The sequence below is a fragment of the Erinaceus europaeus genome, unplaced genomic scaffold (genome assembly GCF_950295315.1).
Source record: "Erinaceus europaeus unplaced genomic scaffold, mEriEur2.1 scaffold_679, whole genome shotgun sequence".
In the NCBI taxonomy this organism is placed as follows: Eukaryota; Metazoa; Chordata; class Mammalia; order Eulipotyphla; family Erinaceidae; genus Erinaceus; species Erinaceus europaeus.
Window position 1 is genome coordinate 16,862 of NW_026647998.1, and position 18,436 is coordinate 35,297.

The 18,436-nt window shown below is 69.6% G+C and overlaps 2 protein-coding genes across 4 annotated transcripts in view; both read left to right on the plus strand.

Moving 5' to 3' along the window:
- The window catches only part of LOC132536573 (keratin-associated protein 10-8-like), a 9,733-nt gene extending 7,499 nt beyond the window's left edge, over positions 1 to 2,234 (plus strand). Inside the window, exons 2-3 of one of the 3 annotated variants that reach the window (XM_060184614.1) lie at positions 1,201 to 1,510; positions 1,544 to 2,234. In XM_060184614.1, the coding sequence (XP_060040597.1) occupies positions 1,262 to 1,510; positions 1,544 to 1,882 (588 nt within the window). In that variant the 5' untranslated portion in view covers positions 1,201 to 1,261 and the 3' untranslated portion in view covers positions 1,883 to 2,234. Of the gene's footprint in view, positions 1 to 1,200 lie in introns of all 3 variants that reach the window. The other 2 variants (XM_060184615.1, XM_060184616.1) reach the window with 2 other exon arrangements.
- Positions 1 to 16,686, plus strand: part of TSPEAR (thrombospondin type laminin G domain and EAR repeats) — a 23,150-nt gene extending 6,464 nt beyond the window's left edge. Inside the window, exons 5-14 of the mRNA XM_060184627.1 lie at positions 3,245 to 3,480; positions 3,826 to 3,916; positions 4,578 to 4,734; positions 5,700 to 5,831; positions 6,388 to 6,614; positions 7,332 to 7,518; positions 10,585 to 10,814; positions 13,001 to 13,188; positions 14,537 to 14,638; positions 16,160 to 16,686. Of these exons, the coding sequence (XP_060040610.1) occupies positions 3,245 to 3,480; positions 3,826 to 3,916; positions 4,578 to 4,734; positions 5,700 to 5,831; positions 6,388 to 6,614; positions 7,332 to 7,518; positions 10,585 to 10,814; positions 13,001 to 13,188; positions 14,537 to 14,638; positions 16,160 to 16,313 (1,704 nt within the window). The 3' untranslated portion in view covers positions 16,314 to 16,686. The remainder of the gene's footprint in view (positions 1 to 3,244; positions 3,481 to 3,825; positions 3,917 to 4,577; positions 4,735 to 5,699; positions 5,832 to 6,387; positions 6,615 to 7,331; positions 7,519 to 10,584; positions 10,815 to 13,000; positions 13,189 to 14,536; positions 14,639 to 16,159) is intronic.
- The last annotated feature ends 1,750 nt before the right edge of the window (positions 16,687 to 18,436 follow it).

Here is an 18,436-nt window from a genome sequence, read left to right on the forward strand (position 1 = left end):
GGACGGACGGCAGGGGAGAGTGGCGGCCATGTCTCCCTCCAGGCAGAAGGAAGCCGTGTCCAGCTCAGCCCAGAAAGCTGCTGAGGGCTTCCAGAGAAAACGGGGGACTTGGCCACAGCACCGAGCAGGCGGCGAGCACGCGGAGACCGCCCAGGGGACCCGTCCACACGCCCGGACGGCAGGAGACACAGCACTGAAGCGTCGTCCGTCCAGGAAGCGAGGGGACCCAGAGAGGGACCCCGAGGCTTCCACACGGCACAGGAAGAGGGTCCTGTGAAAAGCCGGCCAGGGCCGGGCCGGGTGGTGGCACTCCCGGCTGAGCCATGTTCCCAGGCACGGGGACCCGGGTTCAGGCCCCCGCTTCCCACCTGCAGGGGGGAGGTTTCATGAGGGTGAAGCAGGTCTGCAGCTATCTCTCTGTCTCTCTCCCTTCTCTCTGAAAAAAATAATCACAAAGAAAAAAAAAAAAAGAAAGAATGTCGGCCGGGAGCAGTGGAGTCACAGCACAGTCACTGAGCCCCAGAGGTAACCCTGGAGGCAAGAAAGGAAAAGCAGAAAATAAAAGATGAAGAGAAAAGGGCCGGGCGGCAGCGCACACAGTCAAGCGCACACAGTACAAGTGTAAGGACCCGAGTTCGAGCCCCAGGCTCCCACCTGCAGGAGGGACACTTGGCAAGCACTGTAACAGAACTGCACACTCCTCTCTCTCTCTCTCTCTCTCTCTCTATCTCCCCTTCCCTCTCAATTTCTCTCTGTCCTGAACAATCAAATGGACCGAAATGGTTGACAGGAGCAATGGATTCATAGTGCCAGCACTAAGCCCCAGGAAACATCTATCAGCTAGTTAACGACTCAGTTAAAAACAAGAAAGGTATCCAGAGCCGACACATGAATTTAAGACAGACCCGTCTGGGGAGGGGGCACCACTGGCTGGAGGACGTCCTCTGTCCCGAGTCCCGCTCTGTCTGTGGGTGCCGCCGGCGGTGGACGGGACGTCTGTCCTGCGGCACCAGCCCGAGACCCCCGAGCACCCCCCCGGGGCAGACCCGAGGGTCAGGGGTCAGGGGTCACCACCCCCTCATCACCGCAGCCGGCGTCACTGCAAACAGGATAATGACAGGTGGACGCAACGAGGAAGCAGCCAGGGAAGGAAGCTGGTGGCACGTGGCTGTGGGGGCAGTGACGGGTATAAAGCCTGAGCCCCGCACCTCCTCCCTCACTCCTTCCCTCCCTCGTCCCGCCTCACCCTCGCCTCCTCGCCATGGCCGCCTCCACCCTGTCCCTGTGCTCCAGCGACCTGAGCTACGACAGCCGGGTCTGCCTGCCCGCGTCCTGCGACTCCTGCCCCGAGTCTTCCTGGCAGGGGGACGACTGCCCGGAGGAGAGCTGCTGCCCGCCACCCTGCTGCCCCTGCGGCCCCTGCCCGACCCTCCTCTGCTCCCCCGTGAGCTGTGGCTGCGGCCCCTGCCAGCCGGCCTGCCCCTGCGGCCCCTGCCAGCCCGTGTGCTGTGTGCCCGCCTGCTGCCAGCCTGTGTGCTGCAAGCCTGTGTGCTGTGTGCCCGCCTGCTGCCAGCCTGTGTGCTGCAAGCCCGTGTGCTGTGTGCCCGCCTGCTGCCAGCCCGTGTGCTGCAAGCCCGTGTGCTGTGTGCCCGCCTGCTTCGAGGCCTCCCCCTGCTCAGGCCCCTCGTGCCGCCCGCCCTGCTGCAGCCCCTGCCCGCCCGCCTGCTGTGGGGGGTCCCCCTGCCGGCCCTCGTCCAGCGTGTCCCTGCTGTGCCGCCCTGCGTGCTGTGCCCCCGCGTGCCCGTGCCCGTGCTGCTCCTCCAGCGTGTCCCTGCTGTGCCGGCCCGCCTGCCCCCGCCCCTGCCCCGCCTGCTGTGAGTGAGGCCACCCTGTGGTGCTGAGAGCCGAGCGCCCGCACCGCACCCCCAGATCCCGCTGGGGTCTGTGCCCCCCCCCCCCGTGCCCTGGGAGCAGCTCACCCGCTCCTGCAGCACCCGCACCCCTGTCCCCGTGCCCTGACCCCAGTGACCCCAGGCTGGGGGGGGGGCTCAGGCCTCTGGTGTCGGCCCCCTTGTGCCCCGGCCAGTCCTGACCCAGGGGGCTGCCCCCTCAGGACGGGGCCCCATGTCTGCGCTGTGCTGACCGGACCCCCAGCCCCTCCCCGTCACCTGTCCCCCTCTGGTCACTTGTCACCCCAGCAGCCCTCTGACCCCAATAAACTCCTGGCCACCCGACGAGTGTGTGTCTGTGCTCCCTGGGGTCCCGTGGGTGACGGGCTGGTGTCCTCGTGCTAGAACGTCCTGGACCTGGGGGTGTGGGGGCCTGGGGGATGGAGGTGTGGGGTCACAGTGCACAGGATGGGGGTCAGCCCCAGGTGTCCTGGTGGGTGTCGCGGCCCCTCCTGGGTACCTGCTGCCTCAGGGACCAGCGGCTACTGGGTCCTGGGTCACTTCCTCCTCCGCCTGTGGGTCCCTCAGCGCCAGGTGTGCTGCCCACTGGAGGCCACAGCCACAGGGTCGAGGGAGCACGTACCTACTAGCTGGGTGCCCTGTGGGGCTGGGGGCTGCCCCGGGCGGAGCCCACACTGTGTGTGCAGGGCCGGGCAGCACTGGGCTGGGTGGTGAGGCCTTTCAGGGACAGAGAAAACGCCAGAGACCTGTGCCCACCTGCCCACCCCATATCCCCTCCTGCCCTCCTCACCTGTGCCCACCTGTCCACCCCATATCCCCTCCAGTCCTCATTACCTGAGCCCACCTGTCCTCCTCACCTGTGTCCACCTGCCATCCTCACCTGTGCCCACCTGCCCCCTCACCTGTGCCCAACTGCCCCCCTCACCTGTGCCCACCTGTCCACCGCATCTTCCCCTCTTGCCTTCATTACCATTGCCCACCTGCCCCCCTTACCTGTGCACACCTGCCCCCCTCGCCTGTGCCCACCTTCCCTCCTCACCTGTGCCCACCTGCCCCCTCACCTGTGCCCACCTGCCCCCCTCACCTGTGCCCACCTGCCCTCCTCACCTGTGCCCACCTGCCCCCTCACCTGTGCCCACATGCCCTCACCTGTGCCCACCTGCCACCTCACCTGTGCCCACATGTCCTCCTCACCTGTGCCCACCTTCCCCCCTCACCTGTGCCCACCTGCCCCCTCACCTGTGCCCACCTGCCCCCCTCACCTGTGCCCACCTGCCCCCCTCACCTGTGCCCACCTGCCCTCCTCACCTGTGCCCACCTGCCCTCTCTTGCAGAAGAATGAGTACCTGCTGGCCGTGGTGGCAGAGCGGGGGGCTCTGCTGCTGGGTCTGCGCCTGGCGCCCAGCCGGCTGCATCTCCTCTTCCTGAGCCCGGGGGCGGCAGGCACCTGGCAAGCCCGTGTGTCCTTCCGCATCCCCATGCTGACCGACGGCCACTGGCACACGCTGGTCCTCGCCGTGTCCCCAGGCACCTTCTCGCTCACCGTCGACTGCGGCCGGGCCCTGGACATGTAGGTGCCGGGCTGGAGGGGGCGAGGGTGGCGGTGTGGGGCGCCTTCCCTCCCGCCACACTCTGTCCCACGGGCGCCCCGCTCGGGTGGCAGCTGGGGGGTCCCACGGCCAGGGGACGGGTCTGAGACGGAGCTCAGGTGCTGCCGGGTCCTGGGCTGGCGTGGGGGGCCGCGGGTCTCCCCAGAGTGACCCGCCCTGAGGGCCCTCCGGTGCCTTCTGCGTCCTGCTCCCAGCAGCTGAGCCCAAACCCAGCAGGGTCCCTCCCCAAACCAGGGAGAGACATGGGGACTCAGCACCGCAGCCCCTCCTGTCCCGCCCCCTGACCTGAGACCCCCGCCCCCCAGAGACGCAGACCTGACCTTCCCGGCCACCCTGTCCATGAGGGGCGCCCGCTTCTTCGTGGGTAGCCGGAAGAGGGCCAAGGGCCAGTTCACAGTGAGTGGGGGTCTGGGGCCTCTGGGGCGGGGGACGGGCAGCATCCCGACTCCCCCAAGGCTCTGCCCTGCTCTTCCCACCTGTGCCCCGACACCAGGGCTGAGCCTTGCCCCACAGCTGGCACCAACACCGCTCAGCCCTGACCCCCAGAGCACACGGCCACCTCAGAGGGCAGCGGGACCACCTGCCCCCCACACATGGTGATGGCTGGAGGGAGGGCAGGTGACTGAGTGACTGGGCACATGGACGGGTCAATGGACTAAGAAATGGAGGAGGAACAGATGAAGAGAAAGGCGGACACAGGTGGGTGGACGGGAGACAGACGGAAGACACTGGACGGACGGGTAGACGGGCAGTGGGGATAGAAGGACAGGTGAATGGGTGTGTGATGGGAAGGGTGGACGGACAGACGATGGGTGGCAGATAAAGCTGTGGGTAACAGAAGTGGAGAGATGGACAGACAGGGCAGGGGAGGCGGGCTCTGAGGCCCCGGGTTCAGTCCCCAGCACCTTCACCAGCCGGAGCTGAGCAGGGCCCTGGGGAGAAATCATCATAATTTTTATTATTTTGTTAGTTGCAAACAGAGGTGGTGGGTGGGAGATGCAGCCCCCTCCCTGCCAGAACACACCCCACAGGGAGCCCCGCCCACTGACACCCCCAGGGCCTCCTGAGGCAGCTGGTGCTGCTCCCCGGAGCTGATGCCACCTCCAGGCTGTGCCCCTGCCGCCTCGCCCACCAGGCCGTGCTGGCCCTGCCCCCCATCCTGCAGGGGCACCCCGGGGGGCCGGGGGACAACGAGGTGCTGAGGACACCCTACGGTGAGTGGAGCAGAGAGCCGGCCGCCTCGGGGACCCCGGTCTGAGACGAGGGCGCCCCACCTCAGGAGGGAGGGAGGTGCTGCCCTGCTCAGCCCGGGCTGGGACCCCCACCACCCTTGTCCCCACCACCTATGACCCGAGTCCCCCCACCTGCCCGTGGACCCCATCACGAGTGCTCTCCTGCCCGTGTCCCCCATCAGAAGTGCCCTCCTGCCCGTGTCCCCCATCACGAGTGCCCTCTGCCCGTGTCCCCCACCACGAGTGCCATGCTGCCCGTGTCCCCCATCACGAGTGCCATGCTGCCCGTGTCCCCCATCACGAGTGCCCTCTGCCCGTGTCCCCGAGTGCCCTCTGCCCGTGTCCCCCATCACGAGTGCCCTCCTGCCTGTGTCCCCCACCACAAGTGCCCTCTGCCCGTGTCCCCCGTCACGAGTGCCCTCCTGCCCGTGTCCCCCAGCACGAGTGCTCTCCTGCCCGTGTCCCCCATCACGAGTGCCCTATGCCCATGTCCCCCATCACGAGTGCCCTCCTGCCCGTGTCCCCCATCACGAGTGCCCTCTGCCCGTGTCCCCCACGAGTGCCCTCTGCCCGTGTCCCCCATCACGAGTGCCCTCCTGCCCGTGTCCCCCACCACGAGTGCCCTCTGCCCGTGTCCCCCATCACGAGTGCCCTCCTGCCCGTGTCCCCCATCACGAGTGCCCTCTGCCCGTGTCCCCCATCACGAGTGCCCTCTGCCCGTGTCCCCCATCACGAGTGCCCTCTGCCCGTGTCCCCCATCACGAGTGCCCTCTGCCCGTGTCCCCCATCACGAGTGCCCTCTGCCCGTGTCCCCCATCACGAGTGCCCTCCTGCCAGTGTCCCCCATCACGAGTGCCCTCTGCCCATGTCCCTTCATCACCCGTGTCCCCCTGCCCATGTCCCCCCTGCCTATGTCCCCCCATCACCTGTGTCCCCCACCCCCCCAGAGACAGGCCTGACGGTGACGCTGGGAGTGCGGCCACCCTGCACAGCGCTGGAGCAGGCCCGGTTCTGGCTGGATGCGGCCGGCCGGGGGCTGTACCTGTGCGTGGCCGGCCAGTGGGTACCCGTGCTGGCAGGTAAGGGGACAGGGACGGGATGGGAACAGGGGACAGAGCCTGGGGACAGGGACAGAACTTGGGGATGGGGACAGAGTCTGGAGAGGGGGGACAGGGATGGGGAGGGGGACAAAGATGGGGATGGGGACAGAGTCTGGGTATGGGAATGAGAACAGAGCCTGGGGACAGTCAGGGACAGAGAAAGGGACAGAGGTGGGGACAGAGACAGAGATGGGATAGAGACAGGGACAGAGACGGGGACAGAGATGGGGCAGAGACAGGGATAGATGGGGAGAGAGATGGGCACAGAGACAGAGATGGGGAGAGAGACAGGGAGAGAGACAGGGACAGAGATGGGGACAGAGACAGATGGGGAGAGAGATGGGGAGAGAGACAGGGACAGAGACAGGACAGAGACAGAGATGGGGAGAGAGATGGGGACAGAGACAGACACAGAGATGGGGACAGAGCCGGGGACAGAGTCGGGGACAGAGTTGGGGACAGAGCCGGGGACAGATGGAGACGAGTTGGGGACAGACGGGGACAGCCTGGTGGCAGCGAGCACCCATGTCCCCAGCCAAGGAGAAGCTGGCTTTCCTGGAGGAGCACCAGAGCCTGGCCACGCCGTCCGAGACGCTGGCCCTGGAGGTCTTCGCCATCCCCGAGGCCGGGCTCTTTGTGGCGGCCGCCAGCCGCAGGGCCAGCTCGGCCATCTACAAGTGGACGGGCGGCAGGTTCACGGCCTACCAGTACCTCCGTACCCACCGCGCCCAGTCCTGGTGCCACTTCACCATTGGGGGGCAGGCAAGTCGCAGGCGGCCAGGCTCCTGGGGAGACGCCCTGTCCCGGCACCCCTGCACCCCAACTGCCCTGCTCACGCCTGACCCCTGACCCCCGGCCCCTGAAGCCCATCTTCCCGGGGACAGACAGGAGGTGGCCAAGCTCTGGGCCTGCCGGGCTGGTGACACTGGCCTCTCCCTGGTGTCAGGAGCGCACCCCCAGTCCTACGGTCGTCACGCCAGAGACCCCCTCCCTCTCCCCACGGCCCCTCCCCGTCCTGCGGACACCTGCCCGCATTCTCAGTCACTCGCGGCCCTTGCGGCTGCAGGCGTGTCCACATCCCTTCTCAGACACCCCGCCCCCACGAGCAAGACCTGAGGCTGTCCCTCACTGGGCACCATCACCTCCAGCTCCACCCGTGTTGACCGCAAGGATGTAGCGGCATCTTTTTGATGGCAGAGTAGTACTCCGCAAGTCTATGTTCCATCACACCTGTTGGTGGGCACTCGGGCTGCTCTTCTGGGTTCTGTGAAGGCGGCAGCCGTGGACAGGGGTGACAGGGTGCCCGTGGACCCTCTGAGTCCCTGGGTCCTGCCTGCAGGTCTCTCCAGCCTCTGGCCGGCACACTGCTGCCCCCACTGTGTGCGGGCAGGCAGCCCTGCTCCCCGTGGCCCCCAGACGGGGACAGGAAGGGCGCTGGGCGGGGTGTGGACCACTGGTGACGCCCGCCGTGCCCTCCAGAACTTCCTGGCGGTGGCCAACCTGGAGGCAGACGCACAGGGCCGGGAGTTCTCGGTCATCTACAAGTGGAGCCGCAGGGGCCTCCGCTTCCGGCCGTACCAGCGGGTGCCCACCCACAGCGCCCGCGACTGGGAGGCCTTCCAGCTGGCCGGGGAGCATTTCCTGGCCGTGGCCAACCACCGCGAAGGTAGGTGGTCAGGCGGCCGGGCCCAAAGCCACAGCTCTGCTTCGCCGGCCCGTGCAGGGGGAGCGGGGAGAGACAGCTCGCTCCTGAGCTTTCCCCAGGGCAGGCGGCACCTCCCCTGCGGTGCCAGGGCTGACCCTGGACTGAGGGCCGGGAAAGCGGGTGGCCCACCTGCTGAGCCGTCTCTCCTGGCCCGGTTCCGGTGTCTTTGTTATTCCTGTTACTGGGTGGTGCCCGCCGGCCCCACAACTCCTGGGCTCCAGGCAGCTCTTTTTCTAATGTTAGGGTGAGAGACAGACTGACGGAGATACAGGGGACAGAGAGACAGAGAGGGGACCCCCTTCCTTGTGCTGACAGGGGCTCAGACCCGGGGCCTCTCATGAGTGGATCTGTCGCAGCGAGGAAGGGCTTCCGGGAAGGCCCACAGAGACATCCCTCCATGGCCGCTGCCATTCAGAAAGATGCTTGCTTGTTTTTCTGAAAGAGAGATGGGGAGAGAGGGAGGGAGACAGAGACTGAGAGGAAGAGAGGGGAGAGAGAGAGGGAGAGAGACAGGCAGAGAGACAGAGAGGGAGTGCCTCCCTGGGCACACGAGCTGCTGGGTGGGCACTGAGTTCTGGGGCTCTGGTGGGCATGTCCCCCTGCTCCTAGTGGGGACACAGAGCGGCCCCTCAGCGCCCGTGTGGGGGACACAGAGCGGCCCCTCAGCGCCCGTGTGGGGGGACACAGAGCGGCCCCTCAGCGCCCGTGTGGGGGACACAGAGCGGCCCCTCAGCGCCCGTGTGGGGGGACACAGAGCGGCCCCTCAGCGCCCGTGTGGGGGGACACAGAGCGGCCCCTCAGCGCCCGTGTGGGGGACACAGAGCGGCCCCTCAGCGCCCGTGTGGGGGACACAGAGTGGCCGCCCCTCAGCGCCCGTGTGGGGGGACACAGAGCGGCCCCTCAGCGCCCGTGTGGGGGACACAGAGCGGCCCCTCAGCGCCCGTGTGGGGGACACAGAGCGGCCCCTCAGCGCCCGTGTGGGGGACACAGAGCGGCCCCTCAGCGCCCGTGTGGGGGGACACAGAGCGGCCCCTCAGCGCCCGTGTGGGGGACACAGAGCGGCCCCTCAGCGCCCGTGTGGGGGACACAGAGCGGCCCCTCAGCGCCCGTGTGGGGGACACAGAGCGGCCCCTCAGCGCCCGTGTGGGGGGACACAGAGCGGCCCCTCAGCGCCCGTGTGGGGGACACAGAGTGGCCGCCCCTCAGCGCCCGTGTGGGGGACACAGAGCGGCCCCTCAGCGCCCGTGTGGGGGACACAGAGCGGCCCCTCAGCGCCCGTGTGGGGGACACAGAGCGGCCCCTCAGCGCCCGTGTGGGGGGACACAGAGCGGCCCCTCAGCGCCCGTGTGGGGGACACAGAGCGGCCCCTCAGCGCCCGTGTGGGGGGACACAGAGCGGCCCCTCAGCGCCCGTGTGGGGGGACACAGAGCGGCCCCTCAGCGCCCGTGTGGGGGGACACAGAGCGGCCCCTCAGCGCCCGTGTGGGGGGACACAGAGCGGCCCCTCAGCGCCCGTGTGGGGGACACAGAGCGGCCCCTCAGCGCCCGTGTGGGGGACACAGAGTGGCCGCCCCTCAGCGCCCGTGTGGGGGGACACAGAGCGGCCCCTCAGCGCCCGTGTGGGGGACACAGAGCGGCCCCTCAGCGCCCGTGTGGGGGACACAGAGCGGCCCCTCAGCGCCCGTGTGGGGGACACAGAGCGGCCCCTCAGCGCCCGTGTGGGGGACACAGAGTGGCCGCCCCTCAGCGCCCGTGTGGGGGGACACAGAGCGGCCCCTCAGCGCCCGTGTGGGGGACACAGAGCGGCCCCTCAGCGCCCGTGTGGGGGACACAGAGCGGCCCCTCAGCGCCCGTGTGGGGGACACAGAGCGGCCCCTCAGCGCCCGTGTGGGGGGACACAGAGCGGCCCCTCAGCGCCCGTGTGGGGGGACACAGAGCGGCCCCTCAGCGCCCGTGTGGGGGGACACAGAGCGGCCCCTCAGCGCCCGTGTGGGGGGACACAGAGCGGCCCCTCAGCGCCCGTGTGGGGGACACAGAGCGGCCCCTCAGCGCCCGTGTGGGGGACACAGAGTGGCCGCCCCTCAGCGCCCGTGTGGGGGGACACAGAGCGGCCCCTCAGCGCCCGTGTGGGGGACACAGAGCGGCCCCTCAGCGCCCGTGTGGGGGACACAGAGCGGCCCCTCAGCGCCCGTGTGGGGGACACAGAGCGGCCCCTCAGCGCCCGTGTGGGGGACACAGAGCGGCCCCTCAGCGCCCGTGTGGGGGACACAGAGTGGCCGCCCCTCAGCGCCCGTGTGGGGGGACACAGAGCGGCCCCTCAGCGCCCGTGTGGGGGACACAGAGCGGCCCCTCAGCGCCCGTGTGGGGGACACAGAGCGGCCCCTCAGCGCCCGTGTGGGGGACACAGAGCGGCCCCTCAGCGCCCGTGTGGGGGACACAGAGTGGCCGCCCCTCAGCGCCCGTGTGGGGGGACACAGAGCGGCCCCTCAGCGCCCGTGTGGGGGACACAGAGCGGCCCCTCAGCGCCCGTGTGGGGGACACAGAGCGGCCCCTCAGCGCCCGTGTGGGGGACACAGAGCGGCCCCTCAGCGCCCGTGTGGGGGACACAGAGCGGCCCCTCAGCGCCCGTGTGGGGGGACACAGAGTGGCCGCCCCTCAGCGCCCGTGTGGGGGACACAGAGCGGCCCCTCAGCGCCCGTGTGGGGGACACAGAGCGGCCCCTCAGCGCCCGTGTGGGGGACACAGAGTGGCCGCCCCTCAGCGCCCGTGTGGGGGACACAGAGCGGCCCCTCAGCGCCCGTGTGGGGGACACAGAGCGGCCCCTCAGCGCCCGTGTGGGGGGACACAGAGCGGCCCCTCAGCGCCCGTGTGGGGGACACAGAGCGGCCCCTCAGCGCCCGTGTGGGGGACACAGAGTGGCCGCCCCTCAGCGCCCGTGTGGGGGACACAGAGCGGCCCCTCAGCGCCCGTGTGGGGGACACAGAGCAGCCCCTCAGTGCCCGTCCCCTCAGCGCCTGTCTCTCCCCAGGCGACGACCACAACATCGACAGCGTCATCTACAAGTGGGACCCCCACACGCGGCGCTTCGAGACCAACCAGACCATCGCCACGTCGGGCGCCTATGACTGGGAGTTCTTCTCGGTGGGGCCCTTCAGCTTCCTGGCCGTGGCCAACGCCTTCAACGGCACCAGCACGCGGCTGCACTCGCGTCTCTATGTGTGGCTGCTGGGCACCTTCCGCCTCTTCCAGTCCTTTCTGGTGAGCCGGCACCGCCCCCGTCCCACCTGGCACCTGCCTCCACCTGGCCCTTGCCCCCAGGCCCTTGCCCCCACCTGGCACCTGCCCCCAGCTGGCCCCCTTTCCCCTACCCCTTGCCCCCACCTGGCACCCTGCCCCAGCTGGCACCCTGCCCCCAGATACCCCCTGTCCCCTGCCCCCAGCTGGCCTTCTGCCCCTGGCGCCCAGCACCTGGCAAGCCCCTGGCCCCTTGGACCCCTGAACCCTGGCTCCTGGCTGGCCCCCTACCCACTGGCTGCCTCCTGGTCCCTGGCCCCCGATGGCTTTTGGTCCCTTGAACTCCCCCTGCTCCAGCTCCTGACCCCCAGATGGGCCCTGGCCTCTTACCCCCTGACCCCATAGCCTCTTGGTCTCTGGCCCCAGCCCCCAAGCTGGACCATGTCCTTTGGCCCCCGGCTCCTTGGATCCTGGTCACTGGCCCCTGGCTCCTGCCTGGCCCTATGCCCCCTAGCTAGTGCCCTGGCCCTTGACCCCTGGCTCCTGGCTGATCCCTGACTAGCCCCTGACACCCTGGTTCACCCCTGACCCTTGGCTCCTGGCCCCTGGCCCCTAACACCCCGGGTGGCCCCTGACCCCTATCTGGCCCGACACCCTCACTGGCCCTTCTGGCCCCTGGCGCCTCGGCTCCCCTCTGCCTCCTGGTCCCAAGCCCCAGCCCACATCCTGTCCTGTGACCCTGCCCTGGGGCGGCACGGCTGCTGGGTGGGGCCCTGAGCAACAAGCACCCTGAGGACCACAGGGAGGACCAGTGGGCTGGCCCTACCCCACACGCCCGCTGACCCGGCTCTAGCCCCCATGTGGCATCAGGGCTCAGCAGGGGCAGGGCCTCTGGCCCGAGCGGGGGGGCTGCAGGGGACCCTCCCTCTCTGTGTCCCGGGCCCCTTGCTGGCGGGGCCTTGTGGAGCTTTCCCACAAAGGCAAAACCCCGTCCCTGGGGCTGGCAGGCGCCTGGTGGAGAGGTGTTCGAGGCCCGCGGGACAGGGCTGGGCGCCCGGACACCCACGCGGGCCCAGCCGGTGTGCCAGAGACGGCGCATCCCCATGGCTGCTGCACCCGCGGCCCCACCAGGAGGCTGCATGCAGGCACATGGCAGCCGCGGGCGGGCGGGGCTGCGAGTGCCCCTGGGACTGTGGCCCCGCACCCCTACCTCTGCCCCCAGCTCCCCAGCTCCCCAGCCCTGGACCCTCCACACCCGAAGCTCCCCGGGGAGAGACACTCAGACTGGCCGCAGGGCACCCACCCACCCCATCCTCAGAGATGGGCCCAGCCCCCACCCTGCTCAGCCCTCTCCCTGGGGGCACCCCCGCCCCTGGCAGGTCTCCAGGGAAACCCCACCCACCGTGAGAGGAGGGGAGGCCTTGGTGTGGGGTCCTCTGCCCCCATACTCTCCACGCGGGGGCGGGGGGGCCCTCCTGGGGAGGGGTCTTCGGCGTGTGCCACAGCCCTGGACGTGGTCCTGTCCTCTCCCCGCCCCTCCCCTGCCCTCCTGGGGCCCCAGGAGCCTGCAGCCTGGGCTCTGCGGGGCTCCCCTCACCCACCACAGTGCCAGTGGGGGCCCTGGACGCCCCCCAGACGCTCTCCCGGAAGCCCCTGGCCGCCCCCAGCGCCATGAGCTGGCGCTGCCCCTCAGAACCCTCTCACCCGTCCCCAGCCACAAAGCACTGGGCGTCCCCCGGGGCAGCAGGGTGGCCCTGGCGGCAGTGAGGGCCCCTCTGTACCTGGCGACTCAGCAGGGCCCCGCCTCCGAGGACACAGCGTGGCCGGCCCTGGGGCCGCAGGGGAAGCAGAGGGCCACGTGTCCAGTGCCCCCACCCGCTCCCGCTCCTTCGGTGGCCGCAGAGGAAGCAGAGGGCCACGTGGCCGGTGCCCCCACCCGCTCCCGCTCCCTCGTGGCCGCAGGGGAAGCAGAGGGCCACGTGGCCGGTGCTCCCACCCCCTGGGCAAGGGCCCCCTCTGCTGGCCGGGCTGAGAGGACAGTGGCGTCGGGGAGGTAGCTTTCCGGACCCTCTGCCCGCTCCACCTGGTGAACCCCGGAGGGCTCCCTGGAGGCAGTGTTTACAGCGTGGGGGGTAGCCCTGCTGGGGGCGTGGGGACCCTGAGTTCGGGGGCTGCAGGGCTGGCAGGCAGACCGTTCACCCTCACCCCAGACGTTCGGGGCGGCCGACTGGGAGGTCTTCCGCATCGGGGAACGCGTGTTCCTGGCCGTGGCCAACAGCCAGGCCTACGACCTGGACGCGCCCGTGGACAGCAGCTCCTACGTCCTCAACTCCGTCATCTACGAGCTCAACGTCACCGCCCAGGCCTTCGTCCCCTTCCAGGAGATCCCCACCTGCAGGTCGGGGGCGGGGCCGGCGGGGCGGGGCCAGCGGGGCGGCCGGCGGGGCGGGGCCGGCGGGGGCGGGGCCTGCGGGGCGGGGCCTGCGGGGGCGGGGAGGCCGGCGGGGCGGGGCCGGCGAGGCCTGCGGGGGCGGGGAGGCCGGAGGGGCGGGGCCTGCGGGGCGAGGCCTGCGGGGGCGGGGAGGCCGGAGGGGCGGGGCCTGCGGGGCGGGGCCTGCGGGGGCGGGGAGGCCGGAGGGGCGGGGCCTGCGGGGCGGGGCCTGCGGGGGCGGGGAGGCCGGCGGGGCGGGGCCGGCGAGGCCTGCGGGGCGGGGCCTGCGGGGCGGGGCCTGCGGGGGCGGGGAGGCCGGAGGGGCGGGGCCTGCAGGGGCGGGGCCGGCGGGGCGGGGCCTGCGGGGGAGGGGAGGCCGGCGGGGCGGGGCCGGCGAGGCCTGCGGGGCGGGGCCTGCGGGGGCGGGGCCGGTGGGGTGGGGCGGCCTGCGGGGGGGCGGGGCGGCCGGAGGGGCGGGGCCGGAGGGGGCGGGGAGGCCGGAGGGGCGGGGCCTGCGGGGGCGGGGCGGCCGGAGGGGCGGGGGCGGCGGGGGCGGGGCCGGTGGGGCGGGGCCAGCGGGGGTGGGAAGGCCGGCGGGGAGGGGCCGGAACCAGGGAGGCCGGCGGGGCGGGGCCAGAGGGGGCGGCGTAGATGGGCGGGGCCAACCAGGCGGGGCCGGGGGGGGGGGGGCGGGGGGGGTCAGCCTGCAGCACGGTCAGCGGGGGCGGGGCAGGGTCAGCAGGGCCTCCGGGTCAGAGGGGGTCCTCAGGGGGTCAGTGGGGGACTGAGGGTCAGTGTGGGGTCCTCAGCATTGAGGGACTTTGGGGACCTTGGGGGAAGCCTCCAGGGTTCTAGGCAGGGGTCCTGGGGGTCCTTGTAAGGCCCGTGGGGCACCTGGTGCAGGGGCTGCCCCTGTCCTCAGGCCACCCTGTGACGCTGTCTGGTGGCTCTTCCCGAGCGAGGGAAGGCAGAGGGTTTGGGCGAGCCTCCGTGCAGCCAAGTCCTGGGCTCCGCCTGCTGACTCGCTCTGGCCACTGGGTTCTGAAAATAAAATGCGAATAAGTTTATTCATTGACCTGAGAGGAAGAGTGAGAGAGAGAGAGAGAGACCAGAGCCCGTGTGGGACTAGGCCCTCAAGCTCAGGGCCTCAGACGTGCAGGCCGGTGCCCTGGCAGCCAGCTGGGCCCCGAGTCTCTCTTCACTGGGCGGTGCCCGCGCTGGCCGGTGCTGGGGGCCTCCTCCTGGTCTGGGGGTGGCGTGGGCTCCAGTTCCGGCTGCGCCCCAATGCCGCTGTCCCCCGTCCCCTCCCCGGCAGCGCCCTGGACTGGGAGTTCTTCTCGGTGGGTGAGGACCACTTCCTGGTGGTGGCCAACTCCTTTGACGGCACCTCCTTCTCCGTCAACAGTGTCATCTACAGGTGAGCCCTCCCCGAGACTGGGCGACGCCCCTGCCTCAGTGTACCCCAACCCCAAAGGAGCCAGGTCCCCCTGTCCGTCGGACTCTCAGTCTTGTAGAGGGTCTTTAGAAATCGTGGTGTGTTCTAGACCTTTTTCTTCTAAGTATTCATCATTTCCTGAATGCAGAGGGAGACGTTGAGACAGACAGGGTAGCGACGGAGACCCCCTGAAGCATTCTCGAAGCGGCCCCCGCAGGTGCAGGACGAGGGCTTGAACCTGGGCTGGCGCGGGGCGCTGTGTGCCCTACCAGGTGCCCTCGGCAGCCTTTCTGCGTGGTGGGGGAGTCGGGGCCCGGCACACAGGCAGGCAGGCCTCGGTGCAGGCGCGGAGCCCGGGGGTCGGCGGGGACTGAGCAGCACAGCTCCCCGGCCCCCTGGAGGGACGCGCACCCCTTCCCAGGACGCCCTAGAAAGGGCGGGGACAGCCCCCCGGGGTGGCCAGCGGGAGGTGTGCGCTGAGGCTGAGCTCTGGGCAGGTGTGGGAACCGGGCGGCCCACTCACTGAGCTCTGGGCAGGTGCGGGAGCCGGGCGGCCCACTCACTGAGCTCTGGGCAGGTGCGGGAGCCGGGCGGCCCACTCAGTGAGCTCTGGGCAGGTGCGGGAGCCGGGCGACCCACTCACTGAGCTAGAATTCGCCCAGCCTGAGCGAGTGGGGATTCAGCCTGCGGGCCACCAGGCTCTCAGTGTCAGGAGCTTGCCTAGGAGGTGTCGCCACCCTCCACTGAGTCCCAGGGCCAGCACCCTGGGACACCCCTGCTGTCCCCACGTCCCCGGACCCTCCAGTCCTCACCATCGCTTCTGGCTTCTAAGGGTCACCTGGGTGGTTATTATGACTTTTGGTCACTTTTTGTTATTTCCAGTCTACACTCTAGTGAGGCCGCAAGGTTGCTGTCAATGGGTGGGGGGCGGTCTCAGAAGATGAACACAGAGGCCTCTGTATAGCTGCCGTCCCACGGAGCGGGCGGGGGGACGGAACCTAGGGGTGTGGGGACATGGTGGTCTGGGGTCTGGAGGCCTGGGGACCTGGGGGCTGGGGCTCTGGGAGACTGGGTGCTGGGGGTCTGAGGACCTGAGGGGCTGAGGGCCTGGCGCCCTGTCCATCAAGACGAGGCTCCCACTCTCCGGGACAGATGCCAAAGTGGGCACTCTGGTGCCCGTGGGCCAGGCTCTCTGATCCGGGTGAGCCCAGCACTTTTGAAGGGGGCAGTGCTGTCTGCCAGCCCAGGGGGGGCATTCCCCACTAGTGGGTCACCAGTGCCCAGGGTGGGGGGCTCTGAGGACACATTGCTGGGAGACACTCTGGGCACAGATGGGGTTTGGAGGGCTTCCCCGGCCGGGGGCCCCTTCCTACCTCAGTTTCCCTCTGAGGCTGCCAGCCCCTCCTCCTGATATAACGGGGGGGGGATTTGCAGGGGGTGCCCCCAGGGTGCTGCCGGCTAGCTGTGGCTGACGCCCGTCTTCCTCCACCCCCATCCCTGCAGGTGGCAGGGGTACGAGGGTTTCGTAGCTGTGCACAGCCTGCCCACGCTGGGCTGCCGCGACTGGGAGGCCTTCCGCACGGCGGCCGGCGCCTTCCTGGTCTACTCCAGCGCCAAGGAGCCCCGTACCCGCGTGCTGAGGATGAGGACAGGCTGACGGCACCCCTGGTCCCGGGTCCCCGGCATCCCCCGTCTGGGACCCCCACCCCCTGCCACCCAGCAAGCCAGACTGGGGTGTCCGCACCTGCCTCCCCGCCACAGAGGCCGCTCCCTCTGGGTGGCGCCCAAGGCTTCCAAGGGGTCTGTCCCCAAGAAAAGTGACTTGAGAACTCAGCTCAGAAACAGGGGCGGCACCTCCTCACAGCCCACCGGTCAGTCACCCCAGCCTGGCCAGCTCCAGCCCCACCTGGGAGGCCCACTGCATCTGGTCGGCACCCCTCAGACTGGGCCCTGGGGCCTGGGCCAGCCGCTACAGACCCCTAAATGTATTTATTGTCTGTCAGTGCCGAAACATATTTATGACTGAGAAAGCAGATGTCTGAATCTCTGGGGGAACACGGGGTCTGGGGGTGGAGGCCACCCAGGTCCAGGCCGCAGGCCCTGCCTCTGCCCACTGGGCGGCCCTCGGCTGGCATCCTGGCATCTGTCTGGCTGAGCCACTTGGCACTCCCTGCACAAGCCCGGGAGTCGGTGCTGACCTGAGAGTACACCCACCAGGTGTCGCCCTTCAGGGCCCTGAATCCCCCTCAGTGTCCCCCTCAAGGCCCCTGTGTCCACCCCTCAGTGTCCCCCAGCAGGACCCCCTGTGTCCCCCCCCTCAGTGGCCCCCAGTGTCCACCCAGCAGCCCCCAGTGTCCACCCCATCAGTGTCCCCCAATGTCCACCCATCAGTGTCCCCCAGCAGGGCCCCCCATGTCTACCCCATCAGTGTCCCCCAGTGTCCACCCTCATCAGGGCCCCCAGTGTCCACCCATCAGTGTCCCCCAGCAGGGCCCCCAGTGCCTACCCCCATCAGGTCCCCCAGCAGGATCCCCAATGTCCACCCATCAGGTCCCCCAGCAGGACCCCGTGTCCACCCATCAGTGTCCCCCAGTGTTCACCCCATCAGTGTCCCCCAGCAGGGCCCCCAGTGTCCACCCATCAGTGTCCCCCAGTGTCCACCCCATCAGTGTCCCCCAGCAGGGCCCCCAGTGTCCACCCATCAGTGTCCCCCAGTGTCCACCCATCAGTGTCCCCCAGCAGGACCCCGTGTCCACCATCAGTGTCCACCCATCAGTGTCCACCCATCAGTGTCCCCCCCATCAGTGTCCCCATCACTGTCCCCCACGTAGGACTGCTTGCGCTCACCTTTAGGACTCGCTGTGTCGGGTGCAGCCTGCGTCCGCCCAGACCCCCGCCTCTCTCCCCAAGTCCTGAAGCTGCAGGCTGACCCCCACCCAGGCCGTGAGCGCACGGCGTGGAGCCCTTCCCCCACGTCCGGCTGAGGGCACCTTTCCTTTTGTCCTCCGGTCCCCCTGCCAGCCCCCCAGCGTCCTCGTCCCCGGTCCGGCCACGGACACAGGGTGGCAGCTCTCAGGGGAAGTGTTTTGGGACCGAGAGGGCCCACATCTGAGGATGCCAGGCCCCATGCTGACAGCGGACGGGGCAGGGGCACACACACCCCGGGCCTGCTGCAGAGCAGAGCGACTGTCCGCCTCTCCTGCCAGCAGCTGCCTGGGGTACAGAAGGCATTGGTGCCTGCTGAGGGGCCTGGGAGTCCAGCGCCCAAGGGTGAGCCCAGAGCCTTGCTGGTCTGGCAGGGTCTGGGCAGAGCCTGACCTAATGCCCACCTGGCACCAGATGGTTCCAGCCTGGCACTGACCACTGCCCAGAGGAGCCTGTTCCCCAGGCCGGAGTGTGGGGCGGGGCCTGAGTGTGGAGGCGGAGTCTCAGTGCAGGGGCGGGGCCTGAGTTTGGAGGCGGTGCCTCAGTGCAGGGGCGGGGTCTGAGTGTGGGGTGGGGCCTCAGTGCAGGGCGGGGCCTGAGTGTGGAGGCGGAGCCTCGGTGCAGGGGCGGGGCTTGAGTGTGGGCGGGGCCTCAGTGCAGGGGGGGCTTGAGTGTGGAGGCGGAGCCTCGGTGCAGGGGCGGGGCTTGAGTATGGCACATATCACCATGTTCAAGGACCTGAGTTCGAGACCCTGGTTCCCACCTGCAGGGAGAAGCTGCATGATCACTGGAGCAGGGCTGCAGGGGTCTCTGTCTGTCTCCTCTCTCCCCTCTCAAGTTCTCTCTGTCCCAGCT